General features: G+C 36.3%; 1 protein-coding gene across 3 annotated transcripts; it reads right to left on the bottom strand.

Annotated features, from left to right (window-relative positions):
• Nucleotides 1-66: 66 nt before the first annotated feature.
• Nucleotides 67-25,317, bottom strand: LOC103970072 (dol-P-Man:Man(7)GlcNAc(2)-PP-Dol alpha-1,6-mannosyltransferase). 3 transcript variants are annotated; one of them, XM_018820655.2, is made up of 20 exons: nucleotides 25,129-25,316; nucleotides 24,960-25,045; nucleotides 24,290-24,331; nucleotides 24,134-24,179; nucleotides 22,414-22,500; nucleotides 21,975-22,030; nucleotides 18,819-18,939; nucleotides 18,094-18,152; nucleotides 16,177-16,248; nucleotides 13,642-13,705; nucleotides 13,420-13,523; nucleotides 10,691-10,762; nucleotides 8,355-8,441; nucleotides 8,201-8,268; nucleotides 6,165-6,233; nucleotides 5,965-6,047; nucleotides 5,361-5,457; nucleotides 2,578-2,643; nucleotides 678-771; nucleotides 67-515 (listed from the first exon to the last, which is right to left on the bottom strand). In XM_018820655.2, the coding sequence occupies exons 1-20, from the start codon at nucleotides 25,190-25,192 to the stop codon at nucleotides 435-437; spliced, it is 1,518 nt and encodes a 505-aa protein (XP_018676200.2). In that variant the 5' UTR covers nucleotides 25,193-25,316; the 3' UTR covers nucleotides 67-434. The 3 variants fall into 3 exon arrangements, with proteins under 3 accessions (XP_018676200.2, XP_009381985.2, XP_018676201.2); XM_009383710.3 differs by having other exon boundaries at nucleotides 18,819-18,936; XM_018820656.2 differs by lacking the exon at nucleotides 2,578-2,643 and having other exon boundaries at nucleotides 25,129-25,317.
• Nucleotides 25,318-25,905: the final 588 nt, after the last annotated feature.

Genomic DNA, 25,905 nt, shown 5'->3' with positions numbered 1-25,905 from the left:
CTTGTTGGAGCATTTGGGTTGGTGTAATTTAATTAGTCTGTCACCGACAATCCAAACAGGCGGACGTAAACAATAATACACATTCATAATAAACCCAGATGGTTTTTGAAAGGACACAAATAACCAAAGCCATCCAAAGCTACCTTTTGGTTCAGTCTCATCTGGCATTCAGCCACCCCATGGATATGCTGCTATGGCCATCTTAAAACAAAGATCAAACTATTCTATAATGTAAATTGATACAAAAATCTCAGATGCACAATTTTGAATTTGCAATTGGCCATAAGTATATTAATCATCCAAAAATTCCAATGCCTCAACGTGCAGATACTATCGAAGCAAAGGCGATCTCTAATAATGCCTCATGCTCATTCCCTTTTTGGAGAAGATACATGATTATGCCTGCTCCAGTGGATACATTTCTGCAGGTGAAATCATGGGCAACCTGGCCAATTAAAAAGGTCAATATCCCGATCTCTCATGTTTCCATGAACAAATACTTTTGGCTCCTTTAACTGCAATCATGAGAATTATCAGTTTAAATCAGACAGCTGCAACTGAGACTGAACAGGAACTACCATAGTCCAATGTCAAATTCAACAATCAAGTTAGAACACAAGTCATATCTTTTATAAAGTACTACTCTCCAGAAGACACCAAATAATGGAAATTCTTACCAAGTGAAATGGTGGAAAGCCAACCTGAAGACGGGCTCCAGAGAATCCATTTACCGCAAACAAGCACTTGTACCCATCAATGTGAAAATGCTCACTGAAGAAAGAGAAACAAAATAAATCTACTACAGAATGTTAAAATGAAGTAAAAAAAGGAAAAACGAACTTATTCCTTCCAGGAAAAAAAGAGTGAGTTGGTATACAACAAAAGACTAACATACAAACATATATTTATGTGGAAATTAAACTTCCCCCAATCACTTTTACTCTGCCCTTTATGAGTCTGGCTTCTGCTGCATCCAATTGATGAAATAATTATATGATGGGACTGGGAGAAATGGTGACCCAAAAAATTAAAATGATGCCAAGCGTCCAAATAATTTGGATACCAGAAATAAAACTGTTCAAAGGCCATCTTAAGTTCAGCAAGTCACATTGAGAAAACAAATGTGTAGTTCTTAACTTCTTATTAATCATCCTTCTGGATAATCTAATAAATAGACTAGGCCATCAAGACATTTTCTAATTTTTGGCAACTTGGGGATCATGTTTAAATGTTCTACTCATCATTTTCCAATCACTATACACGAATCATGAGTGAAAATAAACACAACATTTGAAAATAACTATATAACGGGACATAATTTCTTTCTAGCCAGGTCTCACAGAAGCAATAAGATTGCTAACATCAAGTCAGTTACAAGTAGGTGGTGTAACAGAGACTGTCATATTGGTGCACTAATTTCCCATCCTACTTGAGCAAACGCTGAAGTTGTTCACCACAATGTTAGACTACCACAGGCTACAAGATAAACTGCTCAACAAAATTAAGCATACAAGTCTCATAAAGTTCCACCATTTTTTATGGACGGGTGCTCGCACTTTCACATGGGGAAACTACCATGTATGCAATATTCTGGACAAAATGTCATCACAGTCAGGCAATTCCATTATCTATTAGTGAATGTGCATGATTTGGTAGCATTAGCACTAGCCTCTTGTTGTTCTGACCTTGCTATTAATGATTGTACCCAAAGCGAAGGATGGTGAATACCTAAATTATTTAATTAAACTTGTGAAATACCTTGGTGGATCATAGGCTATAGATATATAATCCTCAACTGGGCCAATGGAACTAGAGCATGCCTTATAACAAGCATCATTGGCTGCAAAACTCCAACCATTAGTTTCATATACTGATTCACAGCATCAAAGTCTTCTGATGTTATTACTAATGTATTGACACTATCATAGATGATGCCCAATTTAGTAAGGTGATCATGCTGGGCCAGGATCATGAGTATTTATAGACATGATGTCTAATATGAGCCCTCTATCTTACTCATCACTGATGAGTTGTCAAGAACAAGTCAGCGCCACTTTCCCAAAAATTTGTGCTTGAAGATTCAAGTTATCGTTCTTGACCACAGCACCACCAGTGAATCTAACCAATGGTGCACACAATTTATGCAATAAGTAAAAGACATATATAGGATTCGTCCCACTATTTCAACTTCCAGTCACCTAAACTACCCATTAGAAAGGAATGGTGCAGATGTCAGGATACTTCAATTCAAGTAGTCCCCACGTGAAATATGACTAAGCATCCAATTTATGCAACATGTTTAGAACATCACTTCCCACCCCACCTTTCTGCGGCAAAAAAGGAGACAAAATTATAGTTGAAACAATTACAAGAATCAGAATAGCCTTTTTCTTCTTTGCCCTTGTAAAATTAGGCACAGGAATAAAGAAAGAAAACTGAAGGGACCAAGAATATTCTAGGATCAGTTATACCAATAGGTAGGTTACTTATAGTTAAGAAAAAAACTCTGCAAGCAACAATAAACTATGGAAGATCTAGTATTTATATGAAAACAAAAGAGCCAGAGTTAGAACTCACTTCAGCAGGTATGTAAAATTTCTGTCATGATACTCATCCAAGGCAATTCCTTCCTCTTTTGAGTATCTAGATGCATAATAGAAAAGAAAATTTTCTTATGGTTACAAATGAAGAAACCAAAGGAATACTAATCAAGATAAACATATTTCTCAGTTATGAGAAAGCTTTCAAGATCTAAAAGCAAAGTAAAATCTTGCAATCATCATTAGTTTACAAGCTTCTCCCAACAGATGGAGCCGAAAAATATAAACATGCGGTATGAACTTATAAAAAGTTTAAAGTTCTTAGAGGCTCATAAATCTAGTAGTTAGTTTTTTTATCACGACTCGTCAAAGATCAAGTTCAGGTTCTACTCACTAGACAAACAAGAAACATATAATTTGCAAAAATATTTCCAAACTGAAGTCATGGACCCTTGGTATATGCTGTTAAAATGAAATGGAAGATATCAGCCATGCAACAACACAGATATTCGACTCCACCAGAATTAGCATCCATCTGTGTGCATCTTCAGAAACAAAACCATCATTACTTGACAACCTAGGTGACCAAGCACTGCTATAAATGACCACCATCATTGATGTTTAAACTTACGAAGTGCATCTTGAATATATGCTAGAGGAACATAATGTGCATTAAACTAAATCCAAAACAAAACCAGATAAATTTAAGCAATTTCTTACCTAATATAATGCTACTAATAATATTATTCCAATCAAATTAGGTCAACAAGTAGATCTTGTATTTCTTGCCAGCCTATAGATTGTTCCACTATATTGAATTTATGTTACACTCATCAATTATGGACAAAGTTTGTTCAGAAGATAATTCCTTGAAACTGAATAAATTTGCTAAACCGACACCTCGGAACAACGCTGTAGGTCTTCTTTTTGGGTTCCTCTGCATTATGCTTTAGGACATGTTGCCATCAATATAATATTTTTCATTCTTGAACAATGTTTGGCTAGTGAATCAGTGAGTGTCTAGCAGAGGTTACATAAAATGAAGTCGCAAATTATGAGTGAGAAATATGGGAGAAATCCGGTTCAAACAACATCAGGTAGGCAATTATACCTTAATAATTCAAACTCTACAGTTTATATATTCAATCCTGAAGACGAGCTCAGTTGAATGGCATATTGTAATCCCATACTTTCACCGGTCAAGAAATCATGACAATGCATTAAGGAATGTATTGTTGCTTAGCATACTATTTATCTTGCTATGTCGCAACCTATCTCAGTATCTAGAAATTAATGATACCATCCTATAATTTCTTATACAAATATAAGTCATTAAGCACAGCAGTAAACAATTAAAATGATCCTACCATAGACGGTCATACCATGCGAAACAGTACGAGATGCAGACCAATCCATTTCGACTGATGCCAATACATACTTCCTGATATAATCGAAATTTGATCATTACCCGTACAGTTAAAATTCAACTGTTACCAGCCAATGTCGATTGGATCTTAACTGCTGTTGGGCTAAAATTGACAATTTCAGCAACCAATCAGATTTTAACCTCCCAACCCCCTCTGTCACTCTCTGTCACTCACTCTCACTCACATTGGTTCTCACACTTTCTCACCCTCGTTAGATGTGTTTAATCTCCCTAGGAGGTTAATTTGGATGGAGGAAATTAAAACTCAAGATCCAATGGAATCTGTTTTCAGTTGAAGGTATTTACCTTTTCTCTACGTTTTTCTTATCATTTCAAGTAACTTTCGATCCTTGTAGCCTAGAATTTCTATACTACTTAGATATACTTTATTCTTATTTAATTATAATTTATATAGCAAATAATATCAATTTATATAGCAAAGAACCTTGAAATTTTTTTTCTCAATTTTGACTATTTTCAGTCAAAATTTCAATGTGTGCGCACATCGGAACATACCGGTTCGACCCAAGACCAATATGCTGTGTTGGTAAAACATCGAAATGCTCATTGATTTCAATGGTACAAGACAAAATAATGTTGTATAGTCTTTATTCTTTTCCTTGGAAAAAAAATCATGGTAAAACATCTAAAGGCTCATCGATTCCTTAACTCTTAATCGATGAATTAGTCTTGGTAAAACAAAATGATTCTGATGGAAACTTTATAAATGCAAAATCAATTCATTTGTAGACATTCCTTAAAAAAACAGGTGATTGTTCCATTCGTTGCATCACCCTGATCATCTATGATTAAAGGTTCAAGAGAAAAGTTATAGAAGTTGCTTTTGTTTGCTTGTCCTTTTGACCTTTGGAAAGCTACTTTCAATCTTAAGGATAGACGATTGACCAATCTACTTGTTTGCTTCTTAAGACATTTTGATAATTGAGATTTCTTATACCGTTACCATGCACAGACCTTACGATATGCTAGCAGCTGGATAGTTGCAACAGCACACCCTCCTATTTCTAGCAAAGCCCACATGCATGCCAAGCAATCTTTCTTGTGTCAATGTACACTTTTCGAAAGAGGTGAAAAGTTTAACATGACTGGCTTAAGACAAATCCAATATTTTTATCTTGAATTATGAGACAGTTATTCACAAACTTTATAAAAATAAAAACAGGCCAATCCATCATATAAGCTTGTAAAGGACCCTTAAAATAACAAAAGAAACTAGATTGTTAAATTGGAACTGGCAGAATATAAGATTTACTTAATGAAGAAATAAATGATCGATTCAATGACCTTAAATAATGTGTAAGAATTATTTTAGGAGTCCTATGTTTTTACATGATCATGAACGAACACTACTTCAGATGGCCAGAAGAACAAACCTCCATGGATATTCATTTTCGCAAAAACGAGAAACTCCATTCATCGCTGTGAAGGCATCAATGTGAACAAACTTCTCTTTTGTCGTATTAGAGGTGTCTGTGAACACAGACTTCAATTAGTACACTCTTATCACTAAAAAACGAATATACAGTGTATGCAGCTTGATAGTGCAGTAAGCTATATCTCTGTCAAAAGTTCAATTGTATAAACGGTTTTGTTTGTATACTCTCATCCATCATTTCCAATATGGATTTCTAACACAGCCTTACTGATTTTACTAGGACTTCAATATCTTTATGGAAGAATTACCATAAGCTGGAAGGATATGTACTGCCTTTACATGATAAGTCATTTATGTGGTTAACGATTCTAGAAGTTGTCCTTACATGACACAAAGAAATTGACATTTTCTGTGGAACATGAAAAAAGCTAACTTGCCTAGCATACATAGCAATCATGGTGAATAAGTGACCCAGCAAAAAAGGCAACTAGGAAGCTTTTAACGATTTTAAATAGAACATTCAGCGATTGAAAGCAATTAGACGCTTCTTAATGAGATAATAAGAGTCACAACATCGAGGAATGGATTGAATATATTATTACCCGCTTGATGCAGAGCCTTCAAAGCATAAGCTCCAGGATAATTGTAATAGGATGCAATGAATGTCATAACAGAGCATCCTAGACTATAAGAACCACATCATCAGCAAAAATAAAAACATAACTTCGTGATAAAAAAAATAAAATCATGAGCAGAGAAGTGCTCCCAAAGTTCTCTATCTTTGAGGATATAATAATTCAACCTGACAAGAAAAGATCCAAGCAACATTATGTAGAGCCACCTCCAGCCATCCTTCTTCTTGTTGATATATCTAAAAATTCACATCAAACATGTGACAATCAGAAAGTCATCTTAAATAATAACAGCAGGAACAGATTGGTGCAATCAACAATCATGCTAAGTTATAAAACTTTTATTTTGAAGTATAACTATGAGAAAACCTATTAGGATTGATGGCTCTTTGGATGCTTTTGTGAGGAGAAATCACTCCTAAATTTTGTTCTCCTCACCTTCTAAGATTCTGATGAGCATGTGTTCAGATTTCGACTGTATTGGCTGGTAGGTCTAATTTTAACCAGTCTATCAGCTGACCCAGTATGCAGACCAAGTGATTCTGCTTGGTCCAGTCCAGAGTCAAGCATACTGCCTACAAGAATCGGCATTTATTGGCTATAAGCCTACCTACAGTATGATTACCAAGCATACCTCTGATTGGGCTATTTGTACATGTCATACTATCATGTCCTTAGCTAGGGTTATCTAAGGCGTGCAGCACCCAAGCGATATTCATCCACAAGGTCAGTGTAGATGGGTAATATGTCATCAATGTAGATGCCTTGGGATTATCGAAGGCATGCAGCACCCAAGCGATAATGTCCTTAACCTCGTGAAGTCCTTTGCACAAGTAATATGTCATCAAACATGAAAAGATAACCAGGGTCGCAAGCAACACAAAGCAACTCACTTTTATGAGACGCAAAAAGACTCACAACCATGTTGAATAGTCATATATAAAGGGGTTCCGAAGGTAGGTACAGATCCAATGTTCACACAAGACTTTCCCCGAACAAAAAACAAGCAAACTAAAACATTGCACCACCCCTCAAACAGATAAACCAATGTACCATCCAACCCATGTCACCTAAGGTTCCAAGTGCTCGGACAACTGATGTTTTGTTCTGCAACACCGTCAACCAGAAATCAGCCTATGGCACACGAGAACGTTATTTTGGTGTTTTTTTTCCACATGAAGGCGAACAGCCAAAGATGTTTCCAACTTCCAAGTTTGTAGCCTGACATAAAACATAAAACAATATCAAGCTACCCACGAGAAAACACCCATACAAGCTAACATAATGTTGACAATAGTACTTCCTATCCCATACAAGCTACCCACGAGAAAACACCCAGAAACACCGAAAAATAATGGAAAAACAATATCAAGCGTCCCAAACATGCGTCAAACACTTTGGTTGCATTACTCCATGACATACCCTAAACCTTTTCTTTCTTTTCTTCTCTTCTTCTTTTCTACTTTCTCTTCTGCTGCACTGTTCCTCCCGACAACATTACTGTCGCCTTCTCTCTAAACCCTTTGTCACTTCTCGTCCTCCTTCACTTCATTATTCTTCCTGATCCAATCCGAAGTCAAGCATACTGCCTAGAAGCATCGAGGTTTATCGGGTGATAAGACTACATAACCTATTTGTACCAACCATCCCTCTGATTGTGCGGAAAGCCTACTGCACAGGATTTGTACTTGTGGTACCCCAACAACATTGCCTTCGTCTCCTATCCAAAGCCATTGTCACCGCTTGTCCTCCTTCACTGCTTGTCTATTTCTCCCTCGCTCATCTTTTTCTTTCTCTTCTTGCAGGGTGCAGCTGGTACCTACCAGTCCTGACCTATACAAACACTCGGTACACTGTAGAGCACTAGCACCATACTAGTCCAACCACTGACTGGCATCAATATTGAACGGAGATTTTTTAATCCTCTGATATAGTAAGCATGTGTAGAAATCATAAGGTTCTGGTTCTTTTTATAGAGAAAAAATAAGTAACAAATTTAGAGAAGCACAAAGTTGATCTTAAAACAGTGAGGACTATAAATGTCTCAGAACATAGTAATCATACCATAGTATAGTATTGTTCCAGATACCCCCAAGAAATTCAAGAACTGACATTATGCATATTCATAACATGAAGATATCAACTTCCAAATAGTATACAATCAACTTCAGCACAAAAACATATGAGAAAGCTATGTTTATCTTACAATCTGCTTGCTGTAATTGCTGCAGATACATTGAACATAGGAATGGAACCAATTATAAAACGAAGTTCCTGTAATATCAGAAGAAGCAACAATATATCTCATCATTAGTGCAATAAGGATTCAAAAAGGTCAACTAGATTTCAGCTGTATTTACCTTGTGTGGAAGTTTCGAGTAAAGTAAAACAAAGCAGAAAACAGGAACAATGTATTGCATAACCCTCCTGTCAAGCAGGACTCCTGCCTGCAACAATCAAACAACAGTTACATATTTTTTTCTGATAAATAAAATAATAATAGATTACAAAGATTATTTAGTTATTTTGAACAACTTAAAGAACAAAACCTTCATGAGGCCTTTATTATTTGTTGTTTGTTCATGTTAATGTTTTTATTATTATTTGATTTTTTTTTAAGCATTCACAGAAATAATTGTACAAAACTACAAATGGATATATCATAATGATCTATCATGGTAGAATTGAGTATACACTCAAACTTGGAGGACATGATCAATATTCACTGAGTGCCTACAGATTCCCAAAAAGCATTCATGAAAATTCAAATATAATGACGGACCTAACTTAAATTCTTTTTTACATACTAAGCAACTTTCTAGAAACAAAGCTTCGTTGACTCGTACCAACTAGGTGTAATGGTCCCTGGCCGGACCAGTACGTATCGATTGACATCAGTGCAAGTACCGAAGACTCAAAGATAAAGGAGGAGAAGAAGGAACAGATGTCGGTGGAGGAAGATGAGGACGAAGGAAGAAAAATGAGGAAGTACATGAGTAAGAGGAGGGAGGAAGAGGAAGGAGGAGGAAGTGCTTGTTTTCTAAAGTCCTTGTTTGCGAACTTGCGACTATTCATTTACCTTCTAAAGTCCTTGTTTTCTCCTTCCTCTCTTTTCTCTCTTACACACGAAGTGCTTACTGAATTGCTTGTAAAGCTACCCTCTTCGCGAGATATCGGGACTTGTTCGCCACTCATTTTCGAACTAATCAATTTGCTCATTTACAGGTCCATCGAGACTTAAGCAAAGTTGCAACTAGGTTGACCCTTTGCGAACGGATAATGCATTGGTGCTTCACGACTCAGGCAATTCCAACTAAATCCATGACAGTATGTTACTCCTTCAAAGACAACTTAATCAACTACAATAAATAAGACATGCAGTTATTGAACAATGATACATCATTTTACAATTATGGATATAAAAGATTAATACCAGCAGCTTCATAGTAAATATCAAAATCATCAACTTAATTTGTATACATTTCTATTTGGGATAGTCACCTCCTTAACCATCAAATAAAACCTAGTTATATATGGTGATAAAAAGATAATATAGAGTGAGTGAAGACCTTGTAATCCTAAGATCCAAATAGTTGAGGCAGAAAGTTTGATCCAAAGAGAACGAAAATAGTGTTAATTATCAAGTATCAAGTTTTTCTTTGGGAAAAAAAGCAAGTACCAACTTTAGTGACTAAACGGTCCAAGTATCAGAATACTTATCTGCCGTACTGTTATCAAAAGATCTAGGATCCATAACAAAAGTCAACATAAGAGATTGCAGCATGTTCAGAACTTAAAAAATCTACCGTTGTAGACTTGAGATTGGAATAGTTGAAGGAGAAAGTTCAAATACCAGACCCAAACTAGTGTGTTTCAGCAAATATCAAGGTTTTTTATAAAAATAAACAAGTATTAACTTTAGTGACTAAAAGGTCCAAGTATCAGATCTACATAGGGAAATCTGCATTAACTTTAGTAAGCTAGTAAACAATGTTTCTAGTATGTCAACATGGATCCAACATGCACGACAATACAGAGGCAATTACGACAAACAAATATAAGTAACATTGATAAACATACTCAAGTGACCTATTAAACACAATCCTTCAGTTACATTTTCAAGTCTTACTTTACATGTACTCTCCAATATGATGACACAGCTTTTTCCAAGTAGCAATTTATCATCTAAAGTGAAGCTAAAAGGAAAACGAACCAGACAACTAAGTTCAGATATTATTTTGGCATTTGAGTGTGAATTCCATACAAGTTTCAGGCATTCTTTCATTAATGAAAAAATAGTCTGGAGTGAAACATTGTTACTGATTTCTCAACAAGGATCCAACACAGATAGAGACACGGAGGCAATTATGATAAATAAATACAAGCAACATGGATCAACATACTCAAATGACTTATTGATACAATCCCTAAGTTACATTTTCAAGTCCTTTTTAACATGTACTTTCCAAAGCAATGGCAGCTTTTTCCAAGTAGGAAGCTAACATCTACATTGAAACTAATATGCAAAGAAAAGCCAACCAGACAATTAAGTTCAGATGGTTATTTTGGCATAAAAGTGTGAATTCGATGAGTTCAGACATTCTATCAATGAAAAAATAGTATGGACTAATATCCACAGAAAAAATAACACATTAAACAACAGGATGCATACTAGATGTGATATACATGAACTCACCAGGCAGAGAGGATATGCCACAAGCAAGGAGCGAGGAAGTGCTGAAGTGAAGTACCAATGAAATGATTGTGTCTAACTCCATGAGGTCAAAGGGAACACAATGTAGACTTGGTCTACATGGACAAAAAAGCGGATACAAGACATGTTTATCATATTTTAATCCCTAAAATCTTTGAAATCAGCATCCAATTTTTCATTTTTTTTATTTACTTATTAAACTTTAAATCCCAATCTCTAGTGCATATCAGCCCTTTTGTCCAATGATAAAATTACCAAAATACTGGTAAAATTACACCCTGGAATTTGATACTGAAAAAATATTTTAGAACAATATAAGAGATGTCATGACTTATCATAATAGTTCCTATGCTAGCATAGCAGTACCCTCTTGGACCAGTACATATAAGTTGATCTGCAAGTATAAACCAACATATTTAAATCCCATGTTTTTGCCTACTTAACCATGGGTATTATCAAGAGATTCAAGACAACCATGAGGATGTAATTAGTGATATACAAACATATACTCTACCATGGTTCGCCTTACCGGTCCGTAAGTGTACCGACCAATTGTTTGTATGGTATGTACCGAGCCATGCCAATGTACCAACATATGATATGATGGATCATACCGATGTACCAGTATGTACCACCCAAATCGGTCCCCTATTGGACTGGTACATACCACACGTACCAAGTGATATTTTGCGATATGGAAACCTTGGTACATACCACACGTACCAAGTTAAATGTCGAAAGCAATCAAGCACTAAACATAAGACATGAATTTGACTAAAGCACCATAAGTCTGAATTAGGCCCCAACCTTTTTTCTCTTCATCTTACCTTTCGTGAAGTTATATCACTTCTGTCGCATCACAAACTTCCTTAAGGTAAACAGGTGCAACCACCATAAGAAAAACAATGAAAAAAGGGGAAAAGAAAAAAGAGATAAGAAACAAGAAAAATATTGGAGCTAATCCCTAGCTAATGAATAGTATGAGAACTATGATAAGCATCAATTTCAAAGACCAAAAAATGAAAAAGAAAAGTTTTAAGGTCTTAAAGGGGTTAATGATGATTTAATGTCGTAAAGTTTTAAGCCTGGTATAAACATAAGTTCACACATAGGGCAATCCATGAATAGGTACCCCAAATAATTAGCATACATAATAACCAGCCTTTTGTTATCCAATAAATAGAGGTTTAGGCTTTGGCTAAGCTCAAGCTGGCTTGGTCACAAGTATTGATGAACAAGTTAGCCCTCACCATAGCACAGATTTGAGACTTATGAGCCACTAGTAGAATGGAACTCAAGCGAAATGCAGGTAGAGTAATTCATTTCATAGGGTTTCACTATACATTTAATATTGGTAATATTCTGGTCATAACTGCATTGTATTGAAGCTAATGATGCTCCTTTATTTTAGCATCAGTATGGACTTAAACTGAGGGGATGTAGCATGGAACTACAACCTCTCTGCCTTGTCAAACAGTATATATCAAACCTTTTCTTTTTCCAAAACCAAAAAAACAAACAATAAGCATCAGGATAGAGGAAATTATAAAAAAAATGTTGTAGAAGAGGAACAAAAGAGATGAAAGGAGACTGGTGCAATGTTGTCTGTCATGATTCTTAATTATCAGATTCAAGGTCCTGAGTTTCTTGGCTTCTTCAAAGATTACTTTTTGTATATCTCAAGGAAATAGAGAGCAAAAGATATTTTTATGGGAAGAAACTAACTTCCATTTTGTTTTCTTTTAAATCTCCTCATCACAGTTTCAGCCCAAAATTTTGGGCTTGAGTAGCGAGAAAAAGGAAATTTGTTTACTACTTTTGTAACTAAATGAGATTCATATTTGTAACAAGGAATGATGTCTCACCCAGACCGGTATGAAACATGCAATACGTATCGGTCCAAGCGTCAAACGGTATGTAGACTGCCACAGGTCCGAACCACTCATATAAAAGGGAAACTCTCCTAACCCTAATCACTTCTCAGTTCTCACACATGCAGAATCCACTTCTCATGCATGCCTCCCTCGCTTCTCACGCAGTCGCAACCTTCGCTTCTCATCGCTTCTCACTGCAACCAACTTCTGCCTCTCATGCAGACCACAACCTCAGTGCACATAGTGACCTTTGTTTGCCGTGACCTCACTGCACGCTGCCACCACACACGACCTTTTTGCTAATCGCTTCTCGAGTACACTTCTTCTCTTCCTCTTCCTCCTTCCTCCTCTTCTTCAACCACCCCTTCCTCTTCTCCTTTTTCTTCCTCTCCGAAACATCGGTACATACCGGTGTACTAACATATGGTACATTGGTATTGACCGATATGTCCTTGGTTTGAAATATATCAAATGACTTAATCTCAAAGTAATATGAAAGCATAAATATCTTCCTAGATAGCATCTGTGTCATTTTCCTAATCCAATTCATAAATATCATATGAGAAGACATGAAGATAAGTCAATCGTAATTCTTTTGTACGAACGAATGATTTAAATATAAAATTCAAGATCACCTAGTGAAACATAACATGAAAGTATATTGTAATATAGTATAGATGCAGAAAACTTTGAAATCATAGAAAAAATAACTGGCCAATGAAAAGTTGCACAGAATCACACAATATGAAAAATGTCGGCAAACAAGTCACATGTAGATACTGACCCACCCACGTGCAGTTGTTCATTTTACATTTAATTGAACAATGCAAAGGATACACCCCATTCTGAACTCCGATTTAAAACAGAGTTAAACCAAAAAACCTCCAGCTCTGGCCACAAAATTCTTTGCCACATTACAGTATCAAGCAGTACTGTGAAGACTGAAGAGAGACATTAAAATTAGTGAAATATACCAAAAGAAATGATGAAAGCAGATCTATCATAACCACACACTCATCTTGATAAAAAACTGTAACAAAAATATAATAAATAACTTGCCTATACAAAGAAGGGCAGAAGATATACAGCACTTTATTGCCTCAGAAATGGAGATGGACTTGCTCTGCCGTGAACATGAAGAGAACAAAGAATTATGAAACAAAAATTGATACGTCTTCAATATGTAAATGCAATTTTCCAAAGTAAAGAGAAATAAGTTAATAGTCAAACTCTAACTGGATTGTTATAAAGCAATAGAGACAACATCAATATGAAATATTTAAGTCAAACAAAGAAAAAATGGACTGTTGTCACCAAATGTGAAAATGATCTAAATGTGGCATCGTTCTCAGCATTCTCAACCTTCCTTCACCCGTCGGTCCGTTCAGTGGACAACAAACAGTGGAAGCTGAATCCGATCTCCTCCGCCGCCAGCAATAGCAGCATATGAGCTCCGGCCTCCTCCATTATCAGTCAACCCCGATCTCACTACTTGGTGAAGTCTGCGAGGACTTCCTTCTCGTTAAAGCCTCCAACCCCGACATCGAGACCATGGTCGCCCGGTTCTTGGCACCGAATCTCCACGACAAGACCCAGGACAAGCCATTCGGTGGCGCTGCCACCGCTAGCAACCAAAGCAACCCTCACTTTCTAACCCGCAACCCGTCGTCGCCTTCTGCAGATGAGGTCAAAGAACAACAAAGCAGACTGCCCCACAGATGATATTTCATCCACAGCAAGCAACGGCATATGCCGAGCCATAGCTCTATGGAGAGCTCATTTCGGGCTATCATGGGATCATTGACAATGGAGGCAGCACAACTCAAGCACAGAGACTTCAGCAGCTCCTCTAATCTCATCAAGCACGGAAACTTTGCTCGCTCCCACTCGGTATGCTTGGCGTACCGCTCGGTACGCCAGTATGGTACGAAATACGAACCTTAATATGCATGTATATATACATATATACATATATATATATATATACATATATATATATATATATATACATATATATATATATATACATATAAATATATACACATACACAAGGATTGTCTTTTCGGGTATCGGACCCATTTCGACAATTTATCGAACCGGTATGTACCAATCTGTTTAGGTGTATCGACACAGTACACTGTACACTAGTGTGTATCGTTGTTTCAATGAGGAAGAAAAAGACGATAAAGAAGAAGGGGCAATGGAGGAAGAGTAAGGAAGAAGAAAGGAAAGAAAAAGTGCAACGACAGTGTACCTAGGAAGCAACAGCAGCATCAAAGCGATAACATCGCAGTCATGAAGAGGTAGCATCACACACGTTCACGAGCCCTAATTTGCTTTTTTTTCTTTTTTACTGCTGAGTTGGATAGGGGCCAGCACTATTAGATTTTTTTATTATTTTAACCGAACCACCAGAAACAAGGTGGTCCACATCGGTCCACGCTGGGACCGATACATACCGCCGATATATATATATATATATATATATATATATATATATCAAAACAAATCCAATATCATCAGACAATTATGAGCCTTTTAGTATCATTACAACCAAGTAGAGCCTTGTTCCTTGTATATCCCATTAATCATTAAATTTTGTATCCAAGAAGTGGTTGCGTCCTTGATAATCAGCTCCATGAATAACTCAATCCTTTTCTCTTCATGATAAGATAACTCCATTATAAGAAATCCCAAGCAAGGACTAGAGTATCATAAAAACAAGGGATTTCAGCCATTTCTTGGCATGGTCAAGACATTCCTGTTTCAGAGGTGTGTGACATAGCATAATCACCCAGTAAAATAAGCTACCCATCGATCATCCTCAGACCAATTCTCTCCTCCATCCTTTTCATTCCAACTTGCTGTCCTGCCAATGAAGTAACCCAAGGTGATGAGGTAGTGACATCCATCGTAAACCCTGAAAGAGTGTAGGATATGCATTGGGTCTTAAATGCCTCAAGTCAAATACTATATAGCTCGAGTGGCTTCTAACAGCTTCGCACCAAACCATTTATCAACCCCAGAACCCTTGTATCAAGAACCAAATGGTTTGATAAAAATTAGATAACATGACTGCTACAAACAGAGACTTGAAATCTTGAAACCAGGTATAGTGCATTGTTAATGTGCCTTCAGTATCCCTTAAAAAGTATCAGTGGCGCACAAGTTCACACTATTTAGGTGATTCTGCAATTGAAAAAACTGCAAGCCTGAGAGATCTTGTTGAATCCCAGTAATCAATCAATATCACCAAAGGACTGTAAGGACCATATAAAAGCTTGTAACAAGCTTACAAAAGACATTTGCACAATTCAAGCTGCAAGGGAGCTTAACGACCAAGCTTGCAATAAGAGATTTGCAAGTTGACCAAATCCAATCTATGCATCCGGATGATCTCTATTGTTTTAATCTTCGTCAAACCTGTAGGATAATTTGTCTTGAATAGAGCATACTTGAGTATGTTCATAAAAAAGATAGAGGCAAGCTTCACTATACTTAAAGAAAAAAGAAGCAATAATGAACACAAATCGACTTCAATTTTATTTCCTAAGAAACATGTTGAAAACATAAAAAAGGAGACCAAGTACATACCAGCAAAAGTTCGATTCCAATTGGTCCAAAGAGCAGCACAGTATCACATCTAAATACGATTGAAGCACAAGTCTGTCACATGAATTAGTTCCACTACTAAGTTCACACCCATGCAGTTGTCATTTCATGATGATAAAATGAAATATGCATGTTTTCCAGGCTTCCACTCAAAAAGTAATATGAAAAGGATAAACAAGTCATTATAGTCCTCAAATGCGAACAAGTGAACTTTCAGAAGTAGCAACAGAAAGCATGCACAAACATATTCGATCAACAAAAATAGACCAACCACAGGTTTATGGTATTTTCAATCATTTTCTCTCATTAAAATTACTAACCCTACAATGATTTGATCACTTTGAAAAACAACTTCGCTAAAAGAAGTTCATTCTGCAAGTAGCCTCACAAAAGCATGCTCTAGTGATTAACAATAAATGGAACTGTAACCACCCTTGGGAAACCATTCATGGAGACACTCATTGAAAAGAAAAAGAAAGAAGGAAAAGACATAAGGAACTGAGTTATAGGTTAACATAGATAAAATATGGTCTTAGCATGGCATGCATACCAAAAGATCCACCATTAAGGAAGTTCTGACCACGTGTACATAACACCTTGTTGAAAACAGTTTTTAATATGCAAAAATATGATAAAAGAAGGATCAAGGCATACTAGATCAAATATGAATATGCATTCTTAATTAAGCAACCTGCTGATTTGGCATGTGTTATTAAATGAAGATTAAGCTTCCATGAGACCCAGAATTGAGCTCCAAACTTGGCAATTCTAGCCCCCGCCAAAGCTTAAAATTCAGATAAAAGAAACTTAGATCATTATCTAGAAACATCATAAATAAAGAAGATTAGATTAAAACCAAATGAAATTAAATCTAGATTAATATCCCCCACTTTGCCGACATATCATTCAATTTGAAGATCAGAATTTAAATTACAAGGATATTTGCAAACAATAATCCGTAATGATGCCACAAAAATAGCATAAATCAATCGTGTGAACAGATTTTTTCCTCTTTGGAAGACAGGCCCATTCAAATCTATATCTACAGATTGGAGAAGGTTAGACTGCTACCCAGAACTTCCTGTTCCAATAACAAATTACAGCCTAGCTCCACATCTATTGACACTTGGTTTGGTCCCTACAGATAATAATGCTATGAGCTTCTCATAGGAGCCAACAAAAAAATCACCAAAAGAGGGACTAGGGAGAGTAGTCACATTGTTTAGGAGGCTCAAAGAAAAGGAATTTGTAAAGAATGGGGGAGGGAGAAAAAGAAGATCCAAGATTTCCAGGAAGAGGAAATTGAGCTTTGAAGAAAAAAGGGAAATGAAGAGGAACCCATAATGAACATTTTTTATTCCTCTTATAGATATGAAAATAAGGGTTATGGGAGGCCTACTCACAATAATCCTAATACTCATAATATGACCCAAAAAACCTCCATTATGATAATTAACAACTAACCCCAACCATTCGTAAATATAACCATTCCTTGTCATGTAGCATAATTTTCTTGTGTAAAATTGTGGAACCTAACTAAATGCCAACTAAAAGCAATTTGGTGGAACTACCACAATTAGCATATAAATGGATAAATATGGACTCAACAAAGCCAAATAATTAGCTACTAGTGGCCAAACTAATTAACTCATGAAATAATTTCCAGGTATTGCAAGCATCTACCACTAAACAATAATTTTACAGATGATCACAACATATGTTCAAACTGATTTCATACACCTATTGATATTCTTACACTTCCTATGCTTTGTCTTTTGTACCGAGGAAAGTAAATCCAATGATAGCCACCTTCGCAGCTATCACATAAGCTTTAAAAAAGAAAGACTTGAAGCAACTAAAAAACAAAAATGTCTGAAGGAATGGGAAAAGGAATGATACCAGACATCTGAGAGTTGCATATGGATTTCCTTTGAACCAGAAAGAATATGCCAAGTTAACTGCACCAAAAAAATGAGTCAGTTATGCTTTCTTAAACACCTAGTGACTTCTATTGAACGTCAAAAGTATGATTGACATAATCAAATAGATCCAGGAATGGTGAGGGAAGTCTGTCTTGCTGTCATTCATCACTCATGCAGCAGAAGATACTAGTGTTTTAACTGTTGTGGCCACTAATCTTCTTCACCTCCCAATACCCACAAGATCACCATACAGCTCAGCAAGAGTGAATACCCAACATTATTTCTCTACAACCTTTCATTTGTATTTATCCAAAGAACTTGGCACCTTTTCTTAATTGAGATACATCTCGTGGCTTACAGTAAATCTATTTTGAGTTTTGACAATCCAATAAATATGTCTTTGTTCCCATAGGGTTCCTGATATCATTAATGCAGCAAAATTATACATGTTTAATAAATTTTTAAGACTTCTAAATGTTTCGCTCACACCTCCTTCGATATAAGTATATCATAAGATTTTCAACTCATAATGCCATGTTGTCACAAAAGCAACCTCAAAAAAGCTTTGAGTATAAAAGTTTTTCCATGTTCAATTGTAATTTTAGTAAAATCAGGAGTAATGCAATACCTATTTCGCATAACAACACTATATTTCTACAATTTTGAAATAGAATGTCAAGATGCAAAGCAAAAGGTGAGCACCTAAGCCAAAAGCTAGTATGTTTGGAAGAGGGCGGGTCGAGTAGAACAATAAGTGAAACTGTACAGCTGTTAAAATGGCAAAGAATGCTTCAACATGATATCCAAATTTTCTCCTGACCTGCTAACATTCAAAAAGTCACAGTCACCAGTGAATTATTTTACAAAATCAATATTAGCATTAAATATAAATTCAATTACAAAAAGTCCAATATTAATGCTAAATTTGTCTCAGTAATCTTGAGAAAAAATAATATATCTCAAGGCACATAATGTGTTCACACTTCCCCCATTTAATTTATCAAAACATTTTATAAAACAAAGAAACACTTTGAATAAAATATATAATCCATGCAATTCCAAGAAAACATGTACATATACCATTATAGCCTGAAACATAACTTCAACAAATCACTTTTTTTTTCCAAAAACAAAGTAGATGCAGCCAATTGCTTCCTGTAATCGCAAATAACAAAAAGCATATCGAGTCCAAAACTCACTTTTCCCCTGAATGTTATCCTCCTCTAAGCAATTTACTTCTTTGCAGTTGTTACTGATGTCAAGTTTTCTCTGAAGTTTTATTTCCTCTTCTCTGATGGTGTGGCTCTCTCCAAGAATACTCTTGACAGTAGTGCAGCTTACAACCTTGACATGCCTCACAACATATACATGATACACATGCACTAACTCATTTGCAAAGCAAAACTCTGTACACTTCTTGTCTTCACTTGATGAGACATGATACTTCATCATCACATATAAAGCACCATTATTCCCAAAATATATAACGCATACCACCCAATATATAAAGCACCATTAGCTCCCACTACATCTTAACCCGAGTTGGATTCAAAAGGTTTCATGGTCCCTGCATTTCCAAATTCTAGCAATATTAGGAATCCTAAAACAACTTGCAATTTGAAGAGAATCCCTATCTAAACATGGTCCACATGAATAATTCTTTCCTATTCCTATTCTAACTCAATATCCATCGTTAACTCAATAGGTGCCAATGATAAGATCCAACCAAAAGATATGCCTAAACATTCTCTTCCATGCCTTATTTTAACATAGATTATGCTTGTAGTGGAGACTTTGGTACTCCAATTCAAGGTTTTTAATACCGTTCCGTACCGCCCAGTATGGGTGGTACGTATCGATCCAGCTGCTGACCGACACGTGGACCGCTCGCTACCAGGCAGTATCAGGTATTTGGCTGCAGCGAGACGAGGCGAGGAAGAAGAGGGCATTCGAAGAAGAGGGAGAAGCATCGAGAAAGAGGACCGCGGAGTCACCGATGCGCCGTCACAGCGTCTCAATGAACCTGAGCCCGTCGAACCTCGACGCGAACTTGTCTTCCACGCCCTTTCTCGATCTCGATCTGGTGTCGCCCTCCCTCGACGATCACGATCCAGGAAGTAACAGCGAGGAGAGTCGTACCTCTTTAGAGGAGCTCGAGGTGAGGGGATCGGGGGAGGCGACGACGAGAGCAACGAAAGAGGCGACCGCAAGGAATGCGACAAAGACCTCAGCCTTCTTCATCTTCGAACAGTCTCCTTCATCCACCACCACCGCACGGAGAATCTTCCGATGTCATCTTTCTTCTCCCCACCTCCTTGGCGTCGAAGGCCACAGCCGGGGCGACAAGGAGAAGAAGGACGAGACGACAACAACGAGGCTAAAATTGATTTTTATATTTTTGTATGCGTACCGCTCGGTACCCCATACCGTACCATACTGAGCAAAGCTCGGTACACCGGTACAGTACGAGATTAAAAACCTTGCTCCAATTATTAAATGATAATGCCTCTAAAATAGTTTAATCCTATAACTTGATGACAAACTTGGGTGAGAAAATAAATGAGGGTATTTCTCTTTCATTACTTGAATAGGATATGTTCTATAAGCTCGAGCAACTGTTTCCTCGAGTGCGAGGTAGACAGGCATCAAAATCTCATTGATGACACAAGACCTCAGGATCATAGCATGACTAACAGCTGAGATCTTGCGAGATCAAGGGTATAGAGAGTCATTCTCAACTAGTCAGCTAGTCTTAGCACCTGTTGGGTTGATCCTAGGGTTGTCTGAAAGACCCAAATGACAATTTGTTGGGACTCATACGATGTCTTGAAATTTGCTCTATAACCACAAAATAAATAGACTATTTTTCACAAACAAGTCATTATTAAGATTGTATGGGTGTCGCATGATCAAAATCATGAACATATTTTTTTGATTGAGACATAAAAGTACATTTTGTACTCCATCCAAGGTTGGTGGTAAGCCAAGTTTGTAGGTCAAATATTCAAACTTTTCTAAGATTTCAAATGGTCTCATGAATCTAGGAATTAATTTGTCATGGATTCCAAATTCCTCCCCAAATAAAGCATAGTTCTTAATCCTAAAACAAACCTATGTGCATGATATAAGTGTTCTGTTCTATGAATCTGGAGATGGAAGATTGTGAATGAACACAGATCTAAAACTATAATCCTCTATACACTTATCATCCATAAACACACACATTCAATGATAAGCGATAAAGCCACTTACTACCAAGGGACTTAACATAGTCTATCACTGAATCTTGAAGAGTAAAGTCCAACGATATCAAAATCATTCAAATTGAAGGTCAGATGGAATGGATATATCAAAATGAATTCAGTGCATCTATGATTATGTTTTTACTAGCAAGTAATGATCTATTTCAGTTAGTCTTCCCGGCTGTAATTGCAATCAAGTATAAGTCATCATCCTAAATTTATAATCATATGACCACTTCTAGGTACCTAAATCCAATAATATACTGATGGTTGAAACAATTCAAGCAAAACCCAAATTTCCAGAGAACACTTAAAAATAGCATATGACATGCCATGACTCTTAATTGGATGACACATAAGAGAACAAAATGAGACAGCATAGAAGACAAGAATCAAAAAGCCTCTAAATGGTCATTACCTCCTCTGAAATTCAATAAGTGGCTACACTTACCTCCTCCACACCCTATTTAAATTGTTGAAGCACAAAAAGGGATAAAAAGACTTCAAGAAAATAACAACAAAACAACATTAACATCCAAAGAAAATAAGGTGTATAAAAGAAAAAAAAATGCATTATTTAAAAATTTAACTCTACAGGATCAAAGATTCAATATACCTGGATCCGAAAGAACCGCAGCGCCAACAACACAATGCAGCCTTCCATCATGCGAACTACAGATGGCAAAAAAAATTGATCACATGTTCAAATAATAAAATGACTGATGGAAAATTTTCTAAACCACCAAATATGGCAAACTTTGCAGTGGCATAATCTTATCTTATTGAATCCTTTCAACTATAGCGTGTAGCCATGACTGGTTTTCTTTAATGAAATGTGAAGCGGAAAGTATCAACATTATAGGCAAGTAATTACCAAGAAGAGGACTCTAAAATTCTAAATTTATTGATACTAGAGTTTTTATTATGACAGGGTGCGAGTAGCAGCACTATCCTAATTGTTAATAACTTAATACAGATTGCAGAAAAAATTCGATATTTTAAAAACATGTTTGAAAAAGCTACATAATTCATAAAGAAAAAAAGGCACCAAATACCTGCCAATAGACTGTATATTTTTGGAAGGTGGATAGCATGCATCAAAAGCACAAGTGGTGATGCCAAAACTGAGAAGATTAGTGCACCTAGATGAAAGAGACAAATTCTTGACATTATCAATGATGAAAAATACATTACTAATGGAAGCAATTCATCAAATACACATTCCCATCATGAAATACATGGCAAGGCATCAAGAACCTCATTGTGAAGCATGCATGGTCTAGTATCCCAGCTATTGCCTATCTAATTTCAGCAGAGAAGTGAAACCTTGTCCAGTTTCGGACTGGTACAACCGTGGGCCTAACAATATAAGACAGATTTGACAAGTTTTTTTACTAAATAACTTCATTCTTCTCCACTTTATAATCATTTTTCACAGTTATTTCGCTTAGCTTCTGATAATTCCCCTTTAGAATCCTCAATCCATAAAAACTTTGCTTAGGACTTACTAGCATCGTTGGTCTTAGGTCTTAAAACTTAATAAATGCATTGTGCACCAAAACTGTCTCCAATGAAAAACCTATCTTAAATAATTAAATATAAGAATAACAACTGCACGCACACATATGATATGTTAAGCAAAATCAACACAACCAATAATGGGACTTTTTTGTTAAACTTTTGAACATATTTAAAAATCCAATATGAAACATCATTTTCGCATGGTAATAGTATACATTTGTGGGAGAGCTATAAGTTTACTAAATAAAAAGTGCATGATATGATATACATTATATAGATAGTTGTCAGAACACAGAAATAATATGATTATCCTAAATTTATTTTGACACAATGTTTGTAAATTCAAAGAAACTAGATTAAATTGGTTCAATTTTAGGAAAGAATTCATGTATTTAGAACCTAACTTTGTTTCTATATATAAAACCTACATTCTAATGAATAATTGTTTGACGGAGTACCCGATTTTAATTGACTGAGGTCCAAGGACACAAATGAATTTGGCTAGCAATTGTAATCTAATGAAATCTAATGAGGATGACAACTAATGATAAAACCCTAGGGTTTTATCTAAGAAAATAGATAGGGATTTGATCGCTTCGAGCGAATTAATCTCCTTTCGATCCCTTCAAGGGGATCAACCTCCAAGTTGGTTAGAGGCTTTGAGTTGTATTTGATTGCTTAAGAAAAATAGCCAAAGGCATTACATATATATATAGTTATTAATCCTTGGCCAAATAGGACTAGGATTTCTAACAAAAATAAAAATAACAATTCCTAATTTGCTATATCAAAGGACTCCTAACATAATTAGAAAAAAACTCAAAAACTCCTACTATAACTAGGAAAAACTAAATAGGAAAATAAAGATTAAATTAAGGACTCCTAAAATTAAGGAATCCTAACACCTAATATTGATATTCAACGATGACTGATCTAGCAATTCATCTAATCTAGCACGAAACATCACCAAGATTGCTAATACTCCAAGAAAATAACATGTTTGCAAATTATTTCTCGCACCAAGAAAAAGGGACACGATCAAACAAAATTCTTCTCATCAGCAATATCGTCATAACCAGTCCATTAGGAAAAGCAAGTATTATCAACATGACAATATGAGAAGACCAAGTTCGTTAAAACTTCAAAGCATAACAAGAAATCACAAAAGGTTCTAAAAATTGCAGCTGAACATTCTCAAGCTATGTTAAGCCTACATAATGCAAGCCGGCAACCAGGAAGCATATAAAGTTTTACCCATAAAAGTGCGAGGAACAACACCAGGAAAGTCCAAATGGTCATACTGCAAAAGCAATAAATGATGTTTCAAGCCGGTGATAGAAGTTCTTACATACCTTGAAAGAAAAACACATTGAGAATGTTAAGAACAGATATAAAAATGGTTAATCTTGCCTTATCGATGTGATGCCTGTGATAAAGTATATCATGCATTGCCTAGATATACAAAGACCAAAGACCACCAGTTAGCTCAAGCAACCAACAAAAGTAAAATAACAAACATTAGTTTAACATCAGAGGTAAAATCTAAGTAATTTGACCTATTGAAAAAATATATATACATATATATAAACAAAAAAGGAAAAGAGGAAATTCTAATCTGGAATAGAAAAAAAAATAAGAAAATAAAATATATTTTACAATATACACTTTTTTTTCTCTGGGGCTAACCAAAGAATTGGACACAACAATAAAGCCAAAACATGAATACTTTTCCATGAACTTTCAGTGTATAAAAAATAAATGCTACCACAAAGTGAAGACAAGAGCGAGTCTCTTGGAGCATGTTTATACTCATATGTATATAACTTGTGCATAAGTAATCTGTTTTTGAATTAATTTTGTGGATATGTGTACCAAGAACCACCTGATCTACACCTTGAAAATACAATTGGCTGCCAGCATCCCAATGGCTGCATGTATACAACCAAGGTTTGAGACCCTGTCAACTGCCCATAAAGGTCACTGGTGATCTTTCCCCGTAAAGGTCACCGGTTATCCTCCCATCAATACACCGACTTCACCAAGAAGGGGAAGAAACAAGCAACGGTCAAAAGGGGCGTACCTGGACATTGAAGCTCTCTTCAACCTTGGTATAGGGCACCATGATCACGTAAAAGGCGGCAATCGATCCAATAAGCAGGTCCCAGCCTGCGAACGGTTTGATCTCACCGTCAAAGAAGGATTAAACCCTAAGTGACCGAAGGATTCGAGGAGAAGAGAGTGAGGCTCACCGAAATCTCGAAGATACTTGGAGAATCCCGAGGAGGAAGAGGAAGGGGGCGCGGTCGTCGTCATCTGCCCGAAGATCTAATTATTCGTAAACCGATGTCCCCTCCGTTTTGGATCGCCGCTCTTCTTGAGACCGTCGGCGGAGACGTACGCGCCGAGGACAAGAGTACACTATACTGCCGCATAAACCAAAAGGCGAAGAATTAACATAAGATAAAAATAGAAAAATAAGGTCAACACTAAGTATAATATCAATTTTATCTTTTGGAAGACCTTTTCGAACCTCCTTTGCTTTTTATCCTCAATTTTAGGTAAATTATTAATTTGAACTTACCTCCAATATATCTTGTAAGAAGCATCGTGGATCGAAACAAGAATTCAACTATTATATTAGTTGGTGGAGCACAGTATTCTTCTTCCTCTTCCTTCTCTCTCCCCAGAATAGAACATTACCACAGTACCACGATGGGAATGTTATGCCACACAGATCGAACCTATAGGTTCTACCATGGGCAAACAAAGATTTGGTTCCAAAAATTGCAACCTTGGTTTTGCTAAACAATGATAGCCCGGAATCAAATTTGGCATACACGCCAGGTGATAACGAGTTGTTGGTCTTCCCTCGTAAATTACACAATCGAATGAAGGGAGAAGCTAACACTAAATGATCTCAAACTGTCTTGGAGAGAAATCAACACAGAATTATCCACAAAGCTTGAACAACAGTCGGAAGAGCCCCTCCTGTTTGTTTTTTTTGTCGGTTTAATTCTAACAAATCA

The sequence above is a fragment of the Musa acuminata genome, chromosome BXJ3-11 (genome assembly GCF_036884655.1).
Source record: "Musa acuminata AAA Group cultivar baxijiao chromosome BXJ3-11, Cavendish_Baxijiao_AAA, whole genome shotgun sequence".
Lineage (NCBI taxonomy): Eukaryota > Viridiplantae > Streptophyta > Magnoliopsida > Zingiberales > Musaceae > Musa > Musa acuminata.
This window is presented reverse-complemented; position numbering and strand designations above follow the sequence as displayed.

Bases quoted from the DNA above. Each gene is read 5' to 3' on its own strand.
- LOC103970072 (XM_018820655.2), bottom strand. From the start codon at position 25,192: ATGACGACGACCGCGCCCCCTTCCTCTTCCTCCTCGGGATTCTCCAAG. The intron at 8,269-8,354 runs GTAAATACAGCT...CTGATATTACAG, and splicing joins ACTCGAAACTTCCACACAAG to GAACTTCGTTTTATAATTGG. The intron at 2,644-5,360 runs GTTTGTTCTTCT...TTATGCATCTAG, and splicing joins GAAAATGAATATCCATGGAG to ATACTCAAAAGAGGAAGGAA.